The sequence below is a fragment of the Homalodisca vitripennis genome, chromosome 6 (assembly GCF_021130785.1).
Source record: "Homalodisca vitripennis isolate AUS2020 chromosome 6, UT_GWSS_2.1, whole genome shotgun sequence".
Classification (NCBI taxonomy): Eukaryota; Metazoa; Arthropoda; class Insecta; order Hemiptera; family Cicadellidae; genus Homalodisca; species Homalodisca vitripennis.
Genome location: NC_060212.1, coordinates 85,481,041 through 85,505,385, shown reverse-complemented (window position 1 = coordinate 85,505,385; position 24,345 = coordinate 85,481,041). Strand labels below are relative to the sequence as shown.

The window sequence follows — 24,345 nt, the reverse complement described above, 5'->3', positions numbered from 1 at the left end:
TGAGGTAAAAGTGGTACTTAAAATTATGTTAGGACGTTGATGTTAGGTATTAATTAAACGCCGACTATCACATATATAATTATCGAGAAAAAAAAACAATAAAATCATTTCCGGTCGGAAAATACCGAAGAAAAGCTCTCTACAGATTCAAGTTTTGACGATTTTGGGTTTCACTGGTTGAGTCGTTGAGATAAAAGTGGTACTTAGAATTATGTTAGAACATTGATTTTGGGTATCAAGTGAATGCCGACTAATAACTACATCACTTCCGGTCGGATAATGAGAAGTGATAAGAAGTTCCGACTACTTTGGATTTCACTGACTAAGGTATTATTTCATTTTCCTTAGTATATTCCGATCGGAAGTGATCATTTTTGTTTTTCTTTCTTGATAATTATATATTTATTAGTCGGCGTTGAATTAATACCTAAAATCAATGTCGTAACATAATTATAAGTACTACTTTTACCTCAACCACTCAATCAGTGAAATCCAAAATCGTTAAAACTTGAATCTGTAGAGAGCTTTTCTTTGGTATTTACCGACCGGAAGTGATTTTTTTTCTCGATATATATATAGTTAGTCGAGTACAGTTTAATGATGGTAACAAAAACTCGTCGCCCTAACTCAATCAAAAATACCACGTTTACCTCAATAAATGAAGTCCGAAGTAGTTGAAGTTCTAATCATTAGAGTTTTTCATGTGTATTTTATTTCCGACCAAAAGTGATTTTATTGATTTTTTCCGATAATTATGTACTCGTCTACAGTGTAATGATAAAAAAAAATTGTCATTATAACTCATTCATAAATACCTCTATCAGTGAAATCCAAAGCAGCCGAACTTCTAATCAGTAGAGTTTTTCCGGTGCATTTTCCGACACTTAATTTTGATCTGTACCCGAGCAACGCTTGAAAATTGCCCACCTTTTCTAAAGGGTTTTCGGCCGTCAGTGGCCCAATGTCCCCGAAGGGGTATTTCATTTTCTCCACAGAATATAGTTGTGTCAATTATACACTTGAGTGAAGCTCTGTTTTGTTCTTCTTCTTTCTTATCCAGTGAATGCAACATCACATTGGTGCCTTCTACTCGGCCAGAATCGAACTTCGTAAAGTTTATGTAGCTATACAAGAAAATTTGTAATACTAGAGTTGCTGTGAGAGTTGAATTTGCCTATTACATCTTTCCACTTTCTATAAGGCATAGTTACTAAAGCTCCATATTTTTACCTTTTACCAGTGAACTCATTGGCAAATAACACACAAAACGTCCCCCGGATCCCGGTTTCGAACCCCCCCCCCGAACGAAATTTCTGGCTACGCTACTGCCTGTAGAAGTATGGAGGAGTTATAAACGTTTTTTTATTCTAAGCCTCCTAGTTTCAAAATTTGGGTGATTTGGTATTAAAGCTCTAGTGCTACGTGTGCCCAACGCCAAGCCCAACGAAGGTTCATAAGCCATTTTGTTATTTCGAGAAAATCAATGTTAAATATGTACAGTATTGTAAAGAATTATCTTGAAATTACTGTATTATTGATGTATTTCTTTCTAACGATCTTAAGTGTAAATTATTCATATGACGACACACATGAATAACAATAAACTTTGTTTATTTTCAAAATATTGGTACAAACTTTGATGCTATGTGCCCTTTCTCTAATAAACTGAAATATGATTTTAAAAATAAGTTATACGAGACTAACACTTACAAGAAATACTTCCCTTGAAAAATCTACAACGTCTAAAAAGTATTAGTCTTTTTCCATTTAGGATAAACTCAATTCAGTCATTGTTTTTTTAACAAGAACTTATAAGACTTCTAAATTTTTTTCCCTTTTCTTCTGAAATAGGGATTAAAGGTACTGGTTGAAATTTTATACTTCTTAATGAGTCTGTATTCATGGTAGAAAGATACTTGAATGGAGAGAGCATAGAGATATAGTTCTCAGGGCACGTTGGGCTGCCACAGTTGGTGTATTTTAGGATAAAATACTTCACAATATTCAGTTTCTGCTTTTTAAAAGGTTTTATTAAGAAAAATGGAACAAAAGCTGATTTCCAGTCCCTAATTAAGTAACTGGTCGTTATTGTTTTAAATGGGGAAGCATTAGCTCAAGACGTAACAAGCGCTTTGAGCCATGGAAGTGCTGATTCAATCATTCCTTTATACTTTACTTTGTCGCGTATAAGACCAAAGTTTCAGTCAAACTGTCTAAAGGTATGCCCTCGAGCCAGATACAAATGAACAACGTCCAAATTGTGCACTTCAGAAAACCAGGCACAAAAATTAGTCATGGTGGTGTTTCTGTTTTGGCCAACTGATGCATCGGGCGTGAGGACAACAGTCTTCCGTGTTTGAAAACTAGACTTGTTTAGAATTTTTAAAGTAGTAATTTATAAACGTAACAACAAAATTTCCATTTTTTTCCTGTAACAGTAAGACAATAAATTATGAACGTTCCTTGTAGACATGGATATTGAACGGGTAGAGCCAAGCATACGCTTATAAAATGGACTGTTGACGTTGAGGCGATGAATTGAATAATTTTGAACGGAGTCAAACTCCCCAATCAGATGGTCAGGTTCCTCCTTAATGGCTACTGAAACGAACTCTTTTTTTAACGAATGGCGTCTAGCAACTTTCCTTTGCAAGCGTCATTTTGATTTTATTTATTTGTGCACAAAAATAGCAAACACCGGTTTTAGGTCTTTGTAGTCCTACCTAAACTTCTCTTTATTAATTTTTAAAGTATTTTACGTAAGACATATCATACATATACTTGTATTTTTCTTATAACAAATTTTAATTCCTCAAATAGTATTTTAAAATTGTTGTCTATATTATCGCAGTTCTTAAAAGTGCCTTTGTCGGCACCATAGTGAATCGGATCTCTAGATAGGGATGCTAAAGATTCATTCTTTAACTCCAAAATGCCAGCTTTCAGTTTGTGGGATCTGTTATTATGAGAGACTCGTTTATCTACCATCTCAATGATGTTAGACTGAATTACCCTAAGTTTTTTTAAACATGAAACAGTGAAAATATAAGTTTCTGGCATACCCTTCCATTAACTCCATCAATTTTTACGTAATAACATCATGTATTTAGCCTCGGTTTATCTAGTTAGGTACTTGTACATCTTGCACGTTTCCTGATTTACTCATACAAGAGAACAAAAATAGTCTTTATGAGATTTGTCTTGGCCGCTGTAAAAAGAATAAAACAGATTACATTACTCCTGAAGAGAAAATGCTTCAAAGCATTTCTCCTTGCAGCATGCTGTCATGAGAAAAAACTGGTTTGAATCAATAGCATTTTGTGTTGTGTTTGTGTTGTTCACTCCGCACTTTCTTTGACTTTCTATCTTGACATTTTAAAATTTTATCACTGTAAATTAACTGTATCTTTTTTTAGTTAAGAATTATAACCTAACTGTAGCCTAACAACCAGTCACCTGACTAGCAAAACCAGCTGTGCAAATGTTTAGAAATAAGTCACATTTAGTCCACAGAGCAAAGATGTCTTAACAAAACTTGCTGGAAATATCTATAACAAGGATATTTTAAATCGATTTCTGGAAAAGGGGCACATGAGCGTATTGTATGGCCTATGGATCCTGAAAAAAGGATTTAAAAGTTAATTTAAAATTATTTGTGAAATATGAAAAAATATATTGAATAGTGGAACAAAGGCCTATGAGTAAAATAAGGGCTTACAATTGGTATAAACGTTTCAATGATGGCCCTGAAGCCATTTAAGACAACGAACGCTCCGGACGTTCCAATACATGAACAACCGATTAAAACGTGAAAAATTGGAAAAATGGGTTTACTCCGTTGTACGATTATCGCATTGCGATAAGATAATTCACTAATAATATTGGCGTATTAACTGGCTCATGCAGTCAAATATATATTTTTTAAATGTCTTTGGTATAAAACATATGGCAGGAAAGATTGTTCCAAAATTGTTGAATTTTGAACAAAAAAAGCGGCGATGGCAACTTCAGGAGTCACAATGCACCTGCTCAAAATTCATTACATGTTTTGACCAGACATAATATTGTAACGATATTCCAGCCTCGTTATTCTCCAAACATTGCCCCGTATGCTATTTTTATTTTAAGAAATAAAGAGAACCTTAGAACACAGTCGTTTTATAAGGATAGATGATATTAAAAATGCATTAACATATATATAAAAAAACCAAAGCACATTACACTGTAAAACCAGTTCGTTGAGTCTTTAATATTTTTTATTTTGTTTGTACGACAATATAGTTCAGGCAGTTTTGAGTTCTAAAAATATTTCTTTTTAATTCTTCACATTTATATATGTTTATTCTGTGGAACCTTCCTATACAAGTACGTACTAGGAACTAATTTTTCCTCTGTCCTGTATAAAGTTGTTAGTTTACCAGATATATGGCGTCCCTTATGTTTTCTTCAAGTTGTTCGCCGTCCGGTCCGGTGTCTAGATTTTTGTACGTACGTGCGTGAGTTTGCTAACACGTGTTTATTTGATGCCGGATGAATTAAATTCATTTTGATTTGCAATATTAATGTTATAAAGATGGACACATCAGGTATGTGAATTGAAATAATTTTATTCTCATCCAAAGGCTTTTTTAAAGTTTATTTTAAGATTCTGTCACGTAATTCTAAGTTGTATAGCCTAGGTTAAAATTAAGCTTTATTTTGTACCTCATTAGGAATTTATTTTATTTTGTTATAATAGTAGACTTTATTAAGCGGCCTACACTGTTATTCGATGGCTATTATCGAATGGTTCAATTAATTGTTTTTACCCGAATGATAATTCGATATTACAGTTTATTTAACTTATACGATTTCAACTTATTAGTTACTGTATTTTTAATGTAAACAATAAACAACAAGAAGTAACTAATATTTTGAGACTTGGGAAATGACGATGAATTCATATTATATGGAAAATATTAAGATATTACTCATAAGTGATGAGATTTGTTTTAAGAAGCTTCAACCTGTGGGTTTGGCTCCTGGTAACACATGGGGAGAATCCTTTCCTCCATTTCATAAAAGGGGTTACTTATTGATATCAAGCTGGGCGAGTTATAAATAGTCTAAGGTTTCTTTGATATCCTAATCTAAGTCATAATTGGTTTTGTTATTTTATAATGTTATTGTAAAATTTGTGTATTTAAAATTTGTAATGTACGAGATTCTGTTACAGTATTTTATTATAACTCTTATTGTGAACGATTTTTACATACATCGAAGTTGGATAATGAGTGTAGGCCTTTATTAAAGTCTCCCCTATTATAAAAATAAATATAAATTGCTGTGATAGATTTAAATTACATGTGTACCAAATTTAATATAGTATTTTTTTGTAACAAGATGCAATAATTTTTTTTTACTAAAAGTGATTCTTTCGCTATGTAACTTAAACAATGGATATTAAAATTTGGGTTAATATCCAGTTTATAAAATAATTTTTAATCTGAGTTATAAAAAGTTTTTTAACAGATTCTATGGCTGCAGTATAGTAAGCGGGGTATCAATTTACATTAACGTGACCATGGAAAGGTATGTTCATTTTTTTTCCCTGAAAACAATATTGAAGAAAAAATTCGTCTGCAACGAAAATCAAAGGAGCTACGATTTTTTTTAATCCTCTGAAAACTTTGTTTTTGACAGTTTCCTATAACTCCGCGTCTGCTCAAACTCAGTATAGCCAGATTTTAAAAACCGATTACCATACCAACAACGAGAAATTATCGTACTTTCATATAAAATAATCGTACCAAACAAATTTAATGAAAAAGTATGTTATGTTTGTATAATAAATCATGTTATAATTAACTTTTGGTTTGTTACCTTATAAATTTATCAAAAATCTTTCATTGTACGATAATAACTACCCATCGTGTATCTTACCGGCGCATAAAATCAATGAAATTATCGTACCTTTACGATAATTATCGTACCTCTGGCAACACTATCCATATTTGACAGTTTGGTATTACTCCGCGCCTTCTCAAATAAAGAAGGGACGCCATTTTGAACTACTGTTCCTCCGCGTATATTCTTAACCTCCTATTTCAGTAGTGGTAATTGCACACCTTTGTGTTGGATGTTCGGTATCTCACGTGCAAGCAATTCGTAAAGACTAGTATGGAATACGTTAATCCTGTCAACGATGCCTGCCCGCTGCACAGTGCTGTGCACTGCTTGCTCTTTTAGAAAAAAAATTAACTCGAGCTTGCAAAATTCGAATCCCAGATCACGTGATGCCCCCGCTCCTTAACACAATAATGTCCGAAATGCATCAATATAATACAATAATATACTTTCCCCCCAGTTCATATGCACCTGTGATAATAATACTTGGCTATAAATGCCCAACCCATATAAAAAAAGTCCATTTTTCATGGTCACGCTAATGTAAATAAATACCGTAAGCGGCCACCACCACAATCGAATGATAGATATTTATGATTATCTAAACCAACATTTTGAATTGTTTTTTTCAAAATTACTGTATAGTTAAAACTGTTTTTGGTACTTTGGGATTATACCGACCACACCAGTATGAAAAAACACAAAAATATAAATTTATAGAAACAAACATGAAGAACGAAAAAACAACTCTTTAATTACAAACTTACAAGCATTTCCAGGTATTGTGATTGCCTTTCCATTACAATTCAATTTATATTTCTGATCAGCTCCTCTAGAATTTGATATTTTACTGATAGGTACTATCTCGAGGGATGTTTTTCTTTCGTTGACATCAGCGCGGGGCAGCACTGAAGCCTGTGCTGATGGCCGGAGGCACTCGCATTTTGAGTGGCGGAGTGTGATCAAAGAATAAAATCAAGTTTTGAGTGTTTTTTTTCAATAAAGAGTTTAGTTTTTGTTTGGTAATGTTTGTTTTTGTTGAATTTTTGTGTTTGGAGAATTGTAGGGGTAAAACACGGAAGTACAACAAAGCGACGCACCAGCTGAACGGGCGGCGAGACTGCAATCACGTTATATACTAGACCGCTCGACTTTGACCTCTGTCTGAGGATGGGGAGGGGTTTGCGATAAGACAATTCCTGTTTTATATTGACGAAATATTGTTCTACGCTAATCTAGTAATCAGTAGAAACAAAATGTCAAATAACGATTCATGTCTGGGTGTGGTCGGTATAATCCCAAAGTACCCTGTTTTTATATTTAAAAATATAATAATTTATGTATGAATAAAAACTCATGGTTATTTGTATTTATACAATGTAACATTTTAACATGTAGTTAATTTAATTACTAATTTGAGGGATAAACATAACGTATAGCCTTCTTGTCATCTACACTTTTCAGTGTTACTTGCTCCAGATAACTTATATCACTGTTCTGTGGTCAGAACAGTTAAGTTATGCTCCAAGTATCGGTCAGTGCAGTCTCTTCTGAACAATAGCATCTACTGCTATTTCTTAATTGTGGCGCAATCACTACAGTACAGTTAATTAGTTTTGAAAGCTTTTTACGTATTTGATTGTGGATTATGTGAGCAGTTAAAATAGTACAAAATTAATTTATTCCTTTTTAATTGGAAATTGTGTTTTTTTTCAGAGTCAGAGTATAAGTTTAAAATCACCATAGCTTTTCTCCTTTTCAAGCTAGAGCTGGAAGTAGTGTAATTTTACTTAGTTTTAAATGCTCTTTCTTTTATGACAACACAGCATAATTCTCAAAATTTCAAAGTAGGAGGCTAATTAATGGGTTCATAGTTAAATAATCATTTAAGAAAGTGTGTTTACAAGTTTTTGTCAAATGTTTATATACCTAGTTACTTAATTTCATTATGGTTGTAATTATTATTATTATTCGAGCACTTAAAGGGGTGTTGCTCTTAAGACAGAAATTTAGTTATTTACAAAATAATTGTTTTTATTTTGTAATGCACTTTATTTGATAATGTACAGAGACCCTCATAAATAATAATCAGGAGACTATGATCTAGGTCAAGTGTAGGCCTAACTTCGCTTGGTAAAATAAGACATCATTACTTATTATTATCTAGATGATTGCTCAAGTCAGTGCCAAAAAAGATTTGTGATTACTCAGATGGTTGTGCTGCACAATGTAAAAATTAGAAAATCTATTATTAACTGATGTTATCATAAGCAAGATTTTGGTGTAAAGGCTGAGTGAGAATTTTCTGCTACTGCCCATGGAAAAAGGCCATGTGATGGAGTTGGGTGCAATGAAGAGACTTTATGAAAGAACATGCCTACAATGTCAATATGGAGACCAAATTTAAACTCATTTACCACTCTGTGAATGGGTTGTTGAAAACTTCTCGGGAATTAATTTTACCTTCTCCTCTCAAGATGTATGGAATAAAATTATCTTCTCTTCTCATGGTGTATGTAAAAAATATTCTCTGGAGATACAATTAACGAAACAGTGAATATCCAAAAATGGCAGAAATGGTTATTTAACCCCTACATATGACTAAAAGTGGTGGCTAGTGGATGTGTTAGACAAGATTGAAGGATGACGATGAAGTACAAGTGATATTTCTACTGGTCCTTTATCCAGACTTATTATGGATACCATTGACAGACGTACTTTGTAAAGTTGATCCCACCACTCCAATAGGAAGGATTTACAGGCAGGGTTTCCTCTGTTGTACCTGTTGTGTCTCCAGAGAATATTTTTAGGTTACGTATATCTTTGATATGCTTGAATTTTCAGGGATAAAAGCATGATACTTCTGTGTATCCTTAGTAGTTACTGATTGACTGAAACAGTTACACATATACTTCTCAGCCTCATCATACTCATCTTGAGTGTGTTAAAATTTAAGTTTTTATTTATGTTTTTCTTTTCGTGGACCAATTTTTAGCATTTTATAATATGGTTTTAGATTTGAATCTAAGACTATTTAAAAAAATATAACTTACATTTACCATATAATGTTTTATATAATCACTCTTTACTGATGGAAAATGTAGGGAAAATTATATCTTTGTTAAATTTTATTAATATTTCTTAACTTAAAAAGTAAATGCTTAAATATTAAATTTAAAAATAACAGAAAAAACTTAAATTTAGGAAAGGCCAACACTTTCTTAATCTCGTAAAAGGTACTAGTACTTACACGGGCTAACAACAATGCCTCCAGCCATCAGCGCACCACCAAAGGAACACAACACAAATTAAATCTTATAAAATTAAAGAATGCAATTAAATTATTTAAATATTTCCACAGTGTGGTTGAAATATATTAAGAATTTAATTTTGTTGAAATTTATTAAGAATTTAATTTTAAGAGCTGTGTTTTGAAGCAGTGTGAACAGGAAAACTTATGTTAGCTAAGACCCCGGCCACATAAGGGTAAAAAATAAGATATGATTATAGTTAGGTGTATTGGAACAGGTTCTGTACATTCAACCACATGTCCATTTTTACATTCTTAATCAGCTGTCCTAATATTTTTGCATAAATTTAAATACTGATTCATTTAAATTAAGTTAGTTAACGTTAATAATATGTACCAATACTAAAAACAAACATACCATAAATCTTCATAAGCCTACTTAATTAATTTTACATTTTCTTAAAACAGATGTTTTTAGGTAGGCCTATTGTTCATTTTTGTGATTTATTTGTGCCATAATTAAAAATATTTATAGTAAGTATTAAAATGTTATTAAAAGCAACTCACTCTATTGTGTTTGTTTCCATATCACAGTTGACAAAGCACATGTGACTGATAGACAGACAAAGTAAAGTCACAAACAAATGGTCCATCACTAATATTTGAGCTCCCAGCAAAGAGCGTGAAGCCAGTGATAGTGATTATGACAGTATGAAACAATTATACACCTTATTGTCTTAATGGCACAAAGAATTGTTGTTCAGAGCTCTTACTTATTGCTTATCAGTAGTTTGTTAACATTTGATCAGTGTGTGGCACTATAGTTAGAAAAATTAGTTTTATATATGACTAGTATCGTATAAACCAAATTCAATCTATACTAAATGAGTTTCATGCAGTGTGCTGTTGTGTTCAACAATTTAAAGATTCTAAATATTATTTTTATTTTATAAAAATAAGATGTCTTAAACATTTAATAAATTTTAATCAACTGGTATTTGTCTGTTGCACGTTTAGATAGGATAGTTGCCAGTATAGATAAGATACTTGGTGCATGTCAAACAAAATAGTGTATTATAGTAAATTGAAGATTTTATTAAAAGCTGTGTTTATTTTCAGAGTCGCCAACGAAGACAAAGCGGTCCAAGTCACTTGGAGATTTACAAAAAGAAGGAGATTTTAAAATTCAACCCTCCTCAAAAGTACCTAAGCTTGATACTTCCAAATGGCCTCTTCTTTTAAAGGCAAGTAACACCAAATTTTACTTGCCCCTAAATCTATTTTGGTTTGTAGGAACTGAAAGTACTGGATGAAAAATTATTGCTTATACATTTGTTTTTAACCATGGATGTGGCAGTTAAATTCCTATAATGGCAGGGACTATTTTGCTAGTTGTGCACACCTTCATTAAATAGAATGTTTTTATTAAAGTAAAGTACACACTATTATATACTTAATTTTTCATTAGGAAGCGAGGAATATATGCAGCTGGATTAATTATTTTTATTGAAATATAGGTTTTTATTTTTCATTATAAGTGAAAAAACAAAAGTAATACAAAAAATATCCACAAGTAAAACCTTATAAAAATAGATTTTTTTAATTACCTTTCAAAATATGCAAAACGTAATAAAAAAAGGCTTTTGGGAAACATATAAAATTCCACTTTTCCTCAAATTTTAATTTTTTTGTTGATAGTGAAACACTGTGTTTTTATAAAAAAAATTACATATTCACATTCGAACATTTTTGAATATTTTCTTTATGCTTATTATATTTTTAAATCTTTTCTGTGTTATAGAGCATAACATTTCTAAAAAAATATGTTTTTGTTATTTATATATATATATAAATACACACACACACACACACATATATATATATATATATATATATATATATAAATGTTGCAAATCATAAGAAGTGTTTTTTCAAGAAATAAAAGTTGTTAAAAAAAACACACAATATACGGTCAGAAAGTACTTTAAATGAAGTAAATGTATTATTATTGTCTAATAATAATTGTCTAAGTTCACCTGACTTATTTACAAGGTCACTCATAGTGTTCAATAAATAAAAAAATTAAATAAGCAGTATTTGTAATCTAGGTGTAGGTCTAGGTATAACAATTTTTATACCACAATTTAGCCTACAGATCTGTGAATGTCACTACTTTAATAAGTATGGAATAGAGTAATGCCGGTGCACCTATATGGCGGCTTTAGTCCTCTCGAAATTATAAAGTTTGATCACAACATTAACACTCATAATTTACTTATTCTTTGAAGATATCTGTACCACTTGATGGCAAATTTCACAGGAAAAGTTTGATACTAACACAACTCTAATAAAATTTTGAGAAATGAGAAAATACTAGCGACTAGTGGTCTAACATTACAGAAATGTTACAAATAATGGTATTGACTACTATCAGTTGGAGGGTTAATCAACAAGAGCATTATTTGGAGTTCTAAAGTTCACATTGATGCTGTTTTGATAACAAGAGGTCCTTAGTTATACATGTTTATTAAATCAAAGAACAGATAGTGAGTTCCATGTATTTACAGGTATATCAGTGAGGGATCGGCACACCAAAATATTTATGTCCATGTACAATAGCATTACTTATTTATTAATTATTGTTTTGACGCCATTGTTTTTGCAGAATTTTGACAGGCTAAATGTGCGCACCAACCACTACACTCCTCTACCGTTTGGCTCTTCACCACTCAGCCGAGACATTACTCAGTATATCCGCTATGGCTGCATCAACCTGGACAAACCCTGCAACCCCAGCTCTCACGAAGTGGTGGCGTGGATTAAGAGGATACTCAAAGTGGAGAAGACTGGTCACTCTGGTACTCTGGACCCTAAAGTGTCAGGTAAATATATTATTAGCTGGAACTTGAATAACTTCAATGAAGACTTTCATATATCAACCATTGTTATATTCCATGTTACGGAATTTGATTTTGAAGTGGTGAGAATCTTAATGTATACACTCATGATATATTTGTTGGCTATTTAAAAAAAGGAACAATAATTTCAACCCAAGATGTTTATAATAGTCTGTTATTGGTATTCACAGTATTTAATTTCATTATTAAATATAATGTCTACCTCTCTTTGGATTGTCATTAACAACTGGGAAGCAAATAGAATTTAAATATATTATCAAAGTAATGTACATTTGTATACAATTAATCATTCAATTTAAAACAATAATTACTTTTTTAACAAAATTAAAATAAAATTCAACAATATCAATCAAAGAATTCTTAATAATATTACGGTATGAAAGGGATCATTTAAAAATCTAAGGTAAATATCAAACATGGCTCAGTATTTGTTATTTTACAGTTTCTGTTTTGAATAGTTTATGTTGTAGAAATTAAACTATGAATGGCATGCTTTTCATTGTTATATTAAACAAAAAAATGTTATGATATTTTATGAAGTAATTGTTTACAGTCATTACCAATTGTTTAACATTTTATTCTTCTTCATGAACATTTTTGGTTCCAAGTATATAGCAACCAAAGTACTAGCAGTCTCCTTTGTCATTCTTTACTAGTTAGCACACATTTGACATTTAATTTCTTTTTTTTTAATTTTTATGTTCACAGTTTTTAAGTGTAGCATTGATAGCAGCTATTTTAACAATAATTATGATGGCTGTGTAGAACTTTCTGTTTGTTTATTTTAAATAAGTTCAGTGCATTAAGAGTTTCTTTTTATTATTACATGTAACTTAAATGTAAACCTCCGAATTATTTTTCTACATAATAACCTCCTACTTGAAAGAACATGTCGTGTTAAGGAATGAGTTTTCCAATTTTATCATTGTAAAATATTCTCTGCTGGTGAGCTGAGCCAACTTTTGATTCTCAATTCATTATTATCTTAGAACTGCTGTGACCTTAGCATTTTTGTTTATTTTTCTTTGTAATATGTGAACAATTATAAGTTAATGTAGAGATGATGATTTTAGAACTCTTCCTAAGTGAAGTGTTATGGTTTAGAAAAACAATGGTAGATTCATCTGATCTTTCCAAAACAAGTGGTATGATTTTCTGTCAGCACTACCTCTGTTGTTACCTCCATTTACTGTATAAAGTCTACAGTGAATTACCATGATTTTCTGTCAGCACTACCTCTCTTGTTGTCTCCATTTACTGTATAAAGTCTACAGTGAATTACCATGATTTTCTGTCAGCACTACCTCTCTTGTTACCTCCATTTACTGTATAAAGTCTACAGTGAATTACCATGATTTTCTGTCAGCACTACCTCTCTTGTTGCCTCCATTTACTGTATAAAGTCTACAGTGAATTACCATGATTTTCTGTCAGCACTACCTCTCTTGTTACCTCCATTTACTGTATAAAGTCTACAGTGAATTACCATGATTTTCTGTCAGCACTACCTCTCTTGTTGCCTCCATTTACTGTATAAAGTCTACAGTGAATTACCATGATTTTCTGTCAGCACTACCTCTCTTGTTGCCTCCATTTACTGTATAAAGTCTACAGTGAATTACCATGATTTTCTGTCAGCACTACCTCTCTTGTTGCCTCCATTTACTGTATAAAGTCTACAGTGAATTACCACGATTTTCTGTCAGCACTACCTCTCTTGTTACCTCCATTTACTGTATAAAGTCTACAGTGAATTACCATGATTTTCTGTCAGCACTACCTCTCTTGTTACCTCCATTTACTGTATAAAGTCTACAGTGAATTACCATATATATTTCTCCATAATAAAGTTTCTCACAAAGTACATCAAGTTACTGTAAGGGAAATGTTTTTTATGATAGTGGCCATTGTGTTGCATGTTTATGGTTAAATTGAATGTGATAAAAGAAAATTAACTTTTACTGACTGGGCTGTTTACAAATGTAAATAACCTCAACCTCCACTCCTCAGCTCATAAGATAGTATTAAAAACTATTTCCCGGACAGCCTTCATTGTTCTGCTGAACTGACCACCCAACTATTGTAAATTCTAAAAATTAAACACGTATATGTGGGCATGCTCTTCCAAGCATGCAGTGAACACAAGAGATGTATTTCTCAACAGTCCTTGTAATGTGGTTTTATTTACCGAATTGTTGTGACAATTGTGTTATTTGCAGGTTGCCTAATAGTGTGTATAGATCGTACTACACGCCTTGCCAAATCTCAACAGTCAGCTGGCAAAGAGTACGTGGCAATTTTCAAACTACATTCAGCCGTTGAGAGCATAAGCAAGGTAAATGTTTTTACATTATTCACACTTAGCTTTGTCTAGTCCCAAGGAAATTTTTGCAGTTTATTGTGTTTATTCATTATGTGTTATGCTCAATTACTGTTTATTTGTGAAGAATGAATCCATCAACATGTATGATAATTAGATCCATCAAGGACTGGAGAAGTTGCGGGGAGCCCTGTTCCAACGTCCTCCGCTCATATCTGCAGTGAAACGGCAGCTGAGAGTCAGGACTTGTTACGAAAACAAACTCTTAGAGTATGATGAAGATCAAAATATTGGTGAGTCTTTTTTTATCAATTTATCAGTTTCTCTTTATTGAATACAGAGTGTTGATTTACTTCCTAGTGCTTGCAAAGTAGTAGGACTTTAATCTAGAAGCAAAAAGTCATACTTGATTCAAACTACTCTATTCAAATTTTATTGAATCATCTAAAACTTCTGCAGATATACCAACCAGTTTGTGAGTGTATATTTATGCATTCGTATTTTACGTTTTAAAGAATACATAACGTTTAGGTGTGGATTTTATTCTGGAAGTATATTTATTTCAATAACAGTTTAAATATAAATAAAGAAAATTACTGCGGGTAACCAATTGTTTAGTTCTGAATTTGATTATTTGTACTTCTTATATACGTTTTTGTTTGTATTATTAAAAATAATAAAGTTATATGTGTGAAACATTTATATCTAATTTACGGGGGGAAAACGGACTTGTAAAGGGCTCTGAGCCAAAAATGTCAAGACAATTTGTATAAAACTTGATTTTTTATTTTTAGATATTCAGAAAACAAATTTTAAACTTGAAAAGTATTTAAATAATGTAAATACAAATTAATAAATAAATAATGTAGTGTTTAAATAATACAAAATTAATTAATACATTTTATAAGAAAAACTAAAACTGTAATGATTAATCATATCTTTAAATTGAGATTTGTCCCATAATTATATGACCAGAAATAAGAGGTAAAAGTTTTTTTTTTTAAGTTTAAAGTTGTTATATGGGTTTAAACACAAAATCGTTTCACTACAGCTAGCTTATAATGTTGGTTTACTTAGCTATTTAATAAACACTTAATGCCATTTACTATTTTTATTTTAAAAGTGGATATAAAGTTAGCTATAACCTATTTAAAAAAAATGTAAAGATCCTATAATCTCTTAGCAGGTATACTGAGATATAAAGATTATATATATATATATATATATATATATATATATATATCATATTATAGATAATATTCCTCATTACTGTATGCTGTATTCTGTGTACAGGTGTGATGTGGGTGAAGGTGGAAGCTGGTTCGTATGTGAGGACTATCTGTGTACATCTGGGGCTCCTAGTTGGTACTGGTGGGCAAATGTTGGAGCTTAGACGGAACAGATCAGGTAGGCTTTGGCTCAGATTGTATTCTATTTATTGTTTCAAAGTTGCATGGAATAGTGTTTATGAATTTGTACTGAGATATATTTTATGGACTATCTCCTTACATTTTGTTTACAAATACTATCATCGTATATTCTAAGATTTTGACAAGATCTATGGATGTGAATCTATCTGATTAAATGTTGTCTCAATTTGATGCTGTTGCCTATTATTGTCTCCCTGTGTACGAGCAGGTGTCCAGTCCGAGGAGGATGGATTGTCGACAATGCATGACGTGTTGGATGCGCAGTGGCTGTATGAAAATCACAGAGACGAGTCGTACCTGCGCCGCGTCGTTCGCCCCCACTTGAGTCTCTCCTCATCAACCACAAAAAGATCATCGTTAAAGACAGTGCTGTGAGTAACTAGCAACTTATTTGAGTAATTCATTGTGACAGAGAATGTCTGTCCATTGTAATAGGAATTGATAAATGTTTACAATCAGGCGTCTTACAGAAACTTCAAATAAAAACTGATTGGTAGCTGTTGCTTTTGAATTAGGTAATTATTAACACCACGATTTAGTAAAAATTATTTTTATTTTGCACTTGTGATGAAATAATTCAGCCACCTTCAGCTATTTGTATTGTAAAAGAATTGTTAGGCTGATGTCTTATATCAGAACGATGTGTCTTGGTGAAGATGTTAATGACATTAGTTCACTAAAAAAAATGAGGTTATATCCTGTTTTGGTGTTCTCCTGTCCTTAGCATTACTTTCTTTATCACGATCACAGAGCATTACATTTATTAAATGTTTAGTTTTTATTGTAATAGTTGCTTAACAATAATAATACAATTAATTAGTTTTCCTAACAAACTATACTGTTAGTATCTAGTAGGGGAAAAAATTTCTCAAAAATTAATTTATTGGCATGATAGAAGATTAAAGTTTGAAATGGCAAGAATCAATGTGTGCTTTATCTATTATATTATCAATATATTCTATACATATACCAGAGTAATCAATTGTAAGCAAATATATATATATTCTATATTTCGTCTATATATATACATATGTATATATATATATATATATATATATATATATATATATATTAGTTTTTGTTTTTTTGCATAGTTTCATTACTATGTGTGATTGTTATAAGAGAGTTGCATATATTATGGTGTTTTTCTCCAGGTGAATGCAATCTGCTATGGTGCAAAAATAATGGTGCCAGGTATCCTGAGGTATGAAGATGGTATTGAGGTCAATCAGGAGATCGTCATTGTGACAACTAAAGGAGAAGCTATCGCTTTAGGTAGAAAGATTACATTTGATTTCATAATTAGTATAATTATTTCGATGTATTTTTCTCAATTTTTCCATAATCCTACAGTTTTAAATTTAACAAAATTACATAATTAAACGCTGGTAGTAAAAAACTGTCATATCTCATATGTTATAAAAGTAAAATAAGTGTGAAGGAAAGAATAGCATATTAATTATGTTGTACAACTGAGTTATATTTAAGCGTGTGTGGGCCACAGGTATTGCACTGATGACTACGGCCACGATAGCCAGCTGTGACCACGGCATCGCTGCAAGGATCAAACGTGTCATCATGGACCGTGACATTTACCCCAGGAAGTGGGGCTTGGGCGCTAAGGTATAGCGATTTTCTCTATGCCTTGCACCACAGCCTACAGATATAACTTACTCTAGCGTACATAAGATGCATGAGAATGCTACAGAAATGTTATGGACTGTTTTGTCTATAATGATTAAAACATTAATTTAGCATTATTCTTTAGTTAAAGTTGTACAAAGTGATACAATTTAGTTCCAACAAAATATCACAATTTTGAACTATAAAATTGTATTTTCTTTCTATTTTAAAATGATGTGTTTACTACATTGATTTGGTTTAGAATTTTAATTTTTCTAGTATTTATTTTTTACATATTGCTGAAAATTTTGTTTATTTTCCAATTTTACTTTTGCCAAAACATTCATTTAACTAACTTACAACATACTTATTAGAACCTTCCTGACTTTTACATGAAGTAATAATTATTAATTAATTAATTATTATTTTGTCTAATTATTTCTTTGAATTTGTCTGTCACATACTCTGTTTTTACATTTATTTAGATTATAAAGACACAAAATTCTCTTTTTAATTTACTTCTTACGAATCTACTTCTTATAATTTTTTATGTACTTAGACAAACCTCACCGTGTGTGTTGATTATATTGTGAGTTGATTCTGTACCTTAACTTAATTCATTCCTCATCTCAAGTAAGATTTTTATGTATTAGTTCATGTAAGTAGAAAATGACATTGAGCACCCTTTCCAGGCATTCCGCAAGAAACAGCTGATAAAGGAGGGTAAGCTTGACAAGTATGGGAAGCCCAATGAGCTGACACCTTCTGACTACATGGAAACCTACCGTGCCGAACAGCAGGGCCTCAATGGAGGAGTCGTCATCAAGCAAGAGTTGCCTGATCCAGATGAACCATCCACCCCTGCTGCTGATTCAGACCGAAAGGTGACTGACTGTTGATCGAACCTATTTTTATTTAAATAAAAGCTTCCTTAAAAAAAATACGTTAATTTTGGAAGGTAAAACTTCAAATTATCAGTAACATTTTTTTATGTGCACAAAGAGTTTTAACATAGAAGGTACTACTTTAGGTACAAAATCATGATTTTGAATGATTTGTTTTTATTTAAAATGTTAACAACTGTGTTTTAAAGTGTTGATTCAAATAATAGGTTAAAACTTTCAATGTATCATGTATGTATGTGGTCTGTATCGTTATTGAATCCACAACATGTAAATTATCATTCATATAGTTTCTCCACAAAGGCTTAGCCTTGGATTTGTACATCTTTTATTCTCTTGGAAAATATTGAAGTATGTACTGCCCTGAGGACAGACAGTAATAACTAGATACAACTGTGACAGTCAATAAGATTCTATCATTTTATAATTGTTGTAACTGTAAACATTGGTGTGATAATCTTTTGAATGGTGTCTGTAGAGGAAGGCAAGCAGGACACCACAGAGTGAAGAACAGGAAACGTCTCCAACAGTGACATCTGAGAAGAAAAAGAAGAAGAAGAAGCGGAAGAAGCATGACGAAGAAGCTCCAGAAGGTGAATCACAAGTGACCATAAAACAAGAACCCGTTGATCCTGAGGACGAGGGGTTCAGAGAGACTGGGGCGGTGGGGGGTGAGCAGCAAGAGGAGGAGGAGGTAGGTTTTGTAATAAAAATTGTTTTATCTTGTACAAGTTGTATAGTATCTACAAAAATTTGTGCAATTCCAAGACACACTCTGAAGTGTGTAGAATTCCCATTACAAAGTCAAATTTAACTTTTTAGTTCTACCTGACAGAGTTGTAGATATTAGTTTATTTAAAAGTATTATCAGTTAAAATGCTCGATCAACGAATAAAATAAAATAGGCCATTTATGAACCAAGTTGTTGAAAATGATACCTTCAGATAACATACAATAAGCTACACAAATATTCCACTTAAATGTCAAATAATTTATTTGAATTAAAACCACAGCACATACAGTATTTAAACATTCTAACCAACTTTCTCAGCATTTCATCACTTAATACGTTTTCATTGTAAACTTCTTTAATTTGACAAATTTCAGTCAGTTTCACTTATCTTACTTTCTAAATTGAACTACAAGAATCTCACATTCAGAGGGAATAATAATTGGCTTAAACATTTTAAATGTGCACAACAAACTTAAAACCCTGGTTAGAACAATCAAAATGGTGTCAGTTGGAAGCCAGCGAACACGAAAGACTGCACAGAACAACGGCCACAATGTTTCAACAATGGTACAATGAAACAATACTTGATTTGCTAATAGGTAATTCTTGGAAGTTACCTATCGGAATTACCTGTAATAAATAAATAAATTACCTATTCAAGGTAATTCTTGCCCGGAAAGCCATTGGCCAAACATGAGCTGAGCACAAAAAAGACAAAATTGAAGAGTGTTATGAGCTTAAAGGAATTGGAAAAAAATGTTAAGGTCTTCCCTTGTCCTGAAGAAAATTTAAATAGATTAAAATTTTAAAATTTCGAATAAGCCCATCAGTTACTTCTAAAATCAAAATACCCAAATGGTTTAAATTTAAGATAAAATTAACTTTTCCAAATTTCCCTCTGTGCCATTAATGATATAACAGCTGGGTCTTTGAATGTTTTAGTTGCGTATTTACATTTTTGGTTATTTTCCTCCTATTTTTTGTGTTTCTTGTTGTTCTTTTGATATTTATATTTTGCTTCCTGAAGATGTGGGTATAATATAAGGAAGAACGAAGATATAAAGCTTCTATATATTTCTTGGGATTTGATACCCACATCTTCAGGAAGCAAAATATAAAATATTAAAAGAACAACAAGAAACACACAAAAAATAGGAAGAAAATAACCAGAAATGTAAATACGCAACTAAAACATATATATATATATAGTATTTCCCTTATTTAAAGGAAAAACAAAGATATAAAGCTTCTATATATGAGGAGTATGCTGCAGTAGCTATGCCAGTGTATGGACGCCCCTGAATCAAAAAGAATTTAAAACTGTAACATTCAACACTTAATTAGTTTTAAAGTTCCACATGTATCAGTTTTTTAGATTTCAGTACCAGAGAGAGATCTGGTGAATTAATTGTACCAGTTATTGGTCCATACAGTGTGTCCTTTTTCGAGAATGGGTTCAAACAGTGTCAGAACTATTGCAGTAAATTTCAATGTAGTTTATGATATGAATGGGCATGTAAAGACATCTTCCTTACCATTATACACTAGAAAAGACCATGTGAAACCTGTAGATGAATCGCACAATTCAAAAGTATTAATTGCGAATTTTGAAGCTTTTAGTAGTATGTATTGTTTGTAGAATAGACTCTCCTTCCTAAGAGTTAGAGATTCATCAATAGAAACATTTTGGCCCAAGTCATGTAATGTTTTAAATTTGTTGTGTAGATGATCAACAATAATTACAATTTTCAGTAACTTTTTGGATCTTTGGAGTAAATTAAATTCATTTGTGTCAAAAAAATGTAAGTATTAAGATATAAGTTTTAACCCTTTGCACGCCATAAGCGAGTTATTTCGCATGCATAAAAGTCCGTACAGCGCCCATAGCGAGTTATATCGCGAACTACATTTTACAACATTAAATAGTTTTATAGTTGTCGAATTTGCCGCTAGATGGCAGAGAAAGTCACTTTTGCTGCCTAGTGCATTAGCTAACGTGCCAAATGAACGTTTGAGGAGTATCGATCGGTAACAGCTGTTTCTTTTTATTCATGTTTGTTTCCTGTACTTCTCGAAACGCCCAAAGCGATTATACTCGCCGCCATTTCATGAAGTTCTATCTCTAGTGTTCCTGCTCACTGACAGTTTATGTTTTTACAGTTTTATTAGTTTATATTACGTTTAGTGCTTGTGAACTATTAAAATTATTACTATAGTAATAACTATTATTTATTATTTTGACGTAACTTGTGAATATATTACCATAACGCAGACGATCCGGACTTTGACGATTTCGTTCTTGGGGTTACATACTTTGGACGATTATTCGTAAAAAAAAAAACAGAAAACAGTTCATAAGATATTTTTTTACTGTTTTCCAAAATGTGTATTTATTTACTTATCACACATCATATCTACTTCATGTGCCGGTATACGTTTGTAAAAATTATACAGTTTTATCAAAATAACGTTTTCATTCATTTCATACCTACTGGTCCTTAAAATAGAAAAATATCTATATTTCGTTTTAAAAAATGCCCATAAAAGCATTTCATGGTTTTTTATTCTTTAAATCAATTACTTAAACAAATAAAAAAAATGGCTTTACAGTTTTCAAAAAATTTTAATATTCAGTAATTTGGCACTAGGGCAAAACATATACGTAATTACTTGGCGTGCAAAGGGTTAAGCCTCTCAAGAGGCATTGTTCTGGGGAAGATAGGGCAGTTCCAGTAAGGTGTTTTTGGAGTTATAAGACCTTTGAGAAGGTTTCTGTACAATGCCCATAAGCATAACGATATCAAAATATACAGAGCTTATCAACAGTAATAGGAGTCCAAGCCCACACCCAAGACCTCCTACTGAATACAAAACCTCTATTTGCCCTCTGCTCTGAAGCATACAAGTTAGCGTAGTCTGTAATCTTTTGAACTAGCTGATGTAAAAAAAAAAAAACTCAAAAATATTTACAATCATTTCGGCCGGAATTTTTGTACCTCCATTTCCAGTGAATGTTTCCCTTTTTTCCTACATATCTCACATCATACCTTCCCATACAATTTCTATATCTTTTTCTTTAGGCCTATTTCGCCTCTGTTTTTTATTTCTAGAGTTACTTATAACACTAGGCCTGTTTGGCCTAAATGATGTCTTTCTTTCCATGGTATCTTCTTGCCCTAACTCTAAGCTAATATTTTCATTATTAGGCCCAACAGGCCTACCTTGGTCAAACTCGTTTTGATTTGTCCTAGGTAGTAAAAACTCATATTCACTAAAATTTCCATCATCAACATCAACAAGTGCAAGTACTTAATTATCTGTAAGTCTAGATTAGAACAGCCAAGAATGTCATCTTCACCATTTTCCTCACAATTTGGTGTTCCTTGCAATTGAGCATAGTTAATATCAACACTAACACTATCGTCAGAACCATAGTCCATCCAGCAGTCAATTTCACTATTCCCTGCTGTCATTTTTACAACTAATTATACCTTTAGAATCACATATTACAATCCAAACACTTTCCAAACGGTCAACATAAAACACAATCAAATACGGTAATCAATTTATGCTGCCATTACTGCAGTCAACTGACAATATTCAGACAAATACAATAACGAGAAAATAAAACAGAACAGTAACACATGTTCAATGTTTTATCCACATTCTCACATTAATACTTGGTCAAAATAGTTTGGGACTTTTACACAAGATGGAACCACCTGATAGACTAATGGTTGGCGTTATATGGACATCAAACCGCATAATGTGGTCGTGAGTTACCGCATCCATACAACATCAAATCACGTCAATCAAAGAGTTAATACAATTACATGTTAGTTTCAAATTGTATCATAATCTTATAACAAATAAAAATCATGACATAAAAATAACTAAATGACCTAATGAAATGTTTAAGATCCCTTCAGTGTCCATAAAATTTGGAACGCTGGCAATTTGTGTATCTTTTTATTTTATAATTAGTATTATATTAATTCTGGTGAAATGTTATTTTTACTGTATATTTTATGAGTGAAACATTCTTCTTAATAAATTTAATTATTTTTAGGAACCAAGAAAAGAGAAGAAAAAGAAGAAGAAGAAGGATAAACAAAAAGAAAGAGAAGATTCGAGCTAAAGTATTTTTATCTTTTATCCATTCTGTTATGATTTCTTATGAAAGAATAGTAAACTGTTCATTTGTAAAAGAAGTTTAATTTATAACCCGAATATAATATTACTTCCTTTTAATAATAATAATCCAAGTAGGGACTTCAAGTAATCTAATCTTATTTGCAATATTTGTTTGTTGATACATTATAATCTACTATTACAATTCAGTGTTAAAAAATGTCAAGAATCAAGAAGCTTTATTGCCATTTAATACACAAGTGTACAATAGACTTTGCCATGAACATAGTAAACTTGTACTATAAATAAAAACTATATTACAATACAAGTATTTTCCTTTAAGTGGTTTATGTATTTGTGATCTGTAGATAAACATTATTCTGTGTAACCAAAATAATCTGTAGTCCATTGGAAATTGAGATTTTAAACTTTGATTTTCATGCCTAAAACATTAATGATCTCTCCTGGGTTAATATTGATGCTGCCCCAGTAGGAATGGTATGCGTTGCAATCACAACCGAGGATGAGGGCTACACCTCTTTCTCCACAGTATTGCAGTAGCCTTTGTATTTCCACTGGTGGGCAGTGTGTTGAAGGATTTGGAAAGTATGCTGAGGCTATAATTATCTCTTTATCCCCTAGATTCACTGCCACCACCGCCACCAGGTCTTTGCTGATTAGATCTATTACAGGAAAAGCAGTTATAGTATGTTATAGAACATTTAAACAAAGTGATCGCAAGAAAATAAAAGCCGCTAAAGCACGGGATGTCAAAACAAAAATTCGAGAATGCAGGAAATTTGAAAAAAAATGCGTGGTAAGTAATGAAAAGCGTTACATCACAAACAAACTACCCAAATCAATCAAATCCGAAACTAAAAATTGATAGTAAATTAAGACGACCCCTTTCTAGTGGCTAGTGTATTCAATAATTTTTTCTCGACTGTGGCTGCACCAAGCACATCTTTCAGTTGTGACAATCCTATCGAAAGTTTTAGTAGTGAGACAGGTCTCTTCCATGGTTTTGTTTCCTATGGGGGAAGTGGAGATGTCAGTTGTCGAGAGACCAATTGTGATGGCGGATGAAGCCGAAATCCATCAAGTTTTTGGGGATGTACCTGGACCGGGGACTGACCTGGAGCGATCACATTG

General features: G+C 32.0%; 1 protein-coding gene across 1 annotated transcript; it reads left to right on the top strand.

Annotated features, from left to right (window-relative positions):
• The first annotated feature begins 4,427 nt into the window (after positions 1-4,427).
• On the top strand, positions 4,428-23,270 carry LOC124364495 (H/ACA ribonucleoprotein complex subunit 4). The gene is given in 13 exon segments (XM_046820028.1): positions 4,428-4,586; positions 10,256-10,380; positions 11,802-12,018; positions 14,274-14,389; positions 14,532-14,667; positions 15,668-15,781; positions 16,013-16,119; positions 16,122-16,175; positions 16,959-17,079; positions 17,309-17,427; positions 18,120-18,311; positions 18,808-19,023; positions 23,132-23,270. Coding segments are annotated over 13 exon segments (1,599 nt in total). The 5' UTR covers positions 4,428-4,573; the 3' UTR covers positions 23,201-23,270.
• The last annotated feature ends 1,075 nt before the right edge of the window (positions 23,271-24,345 follow it).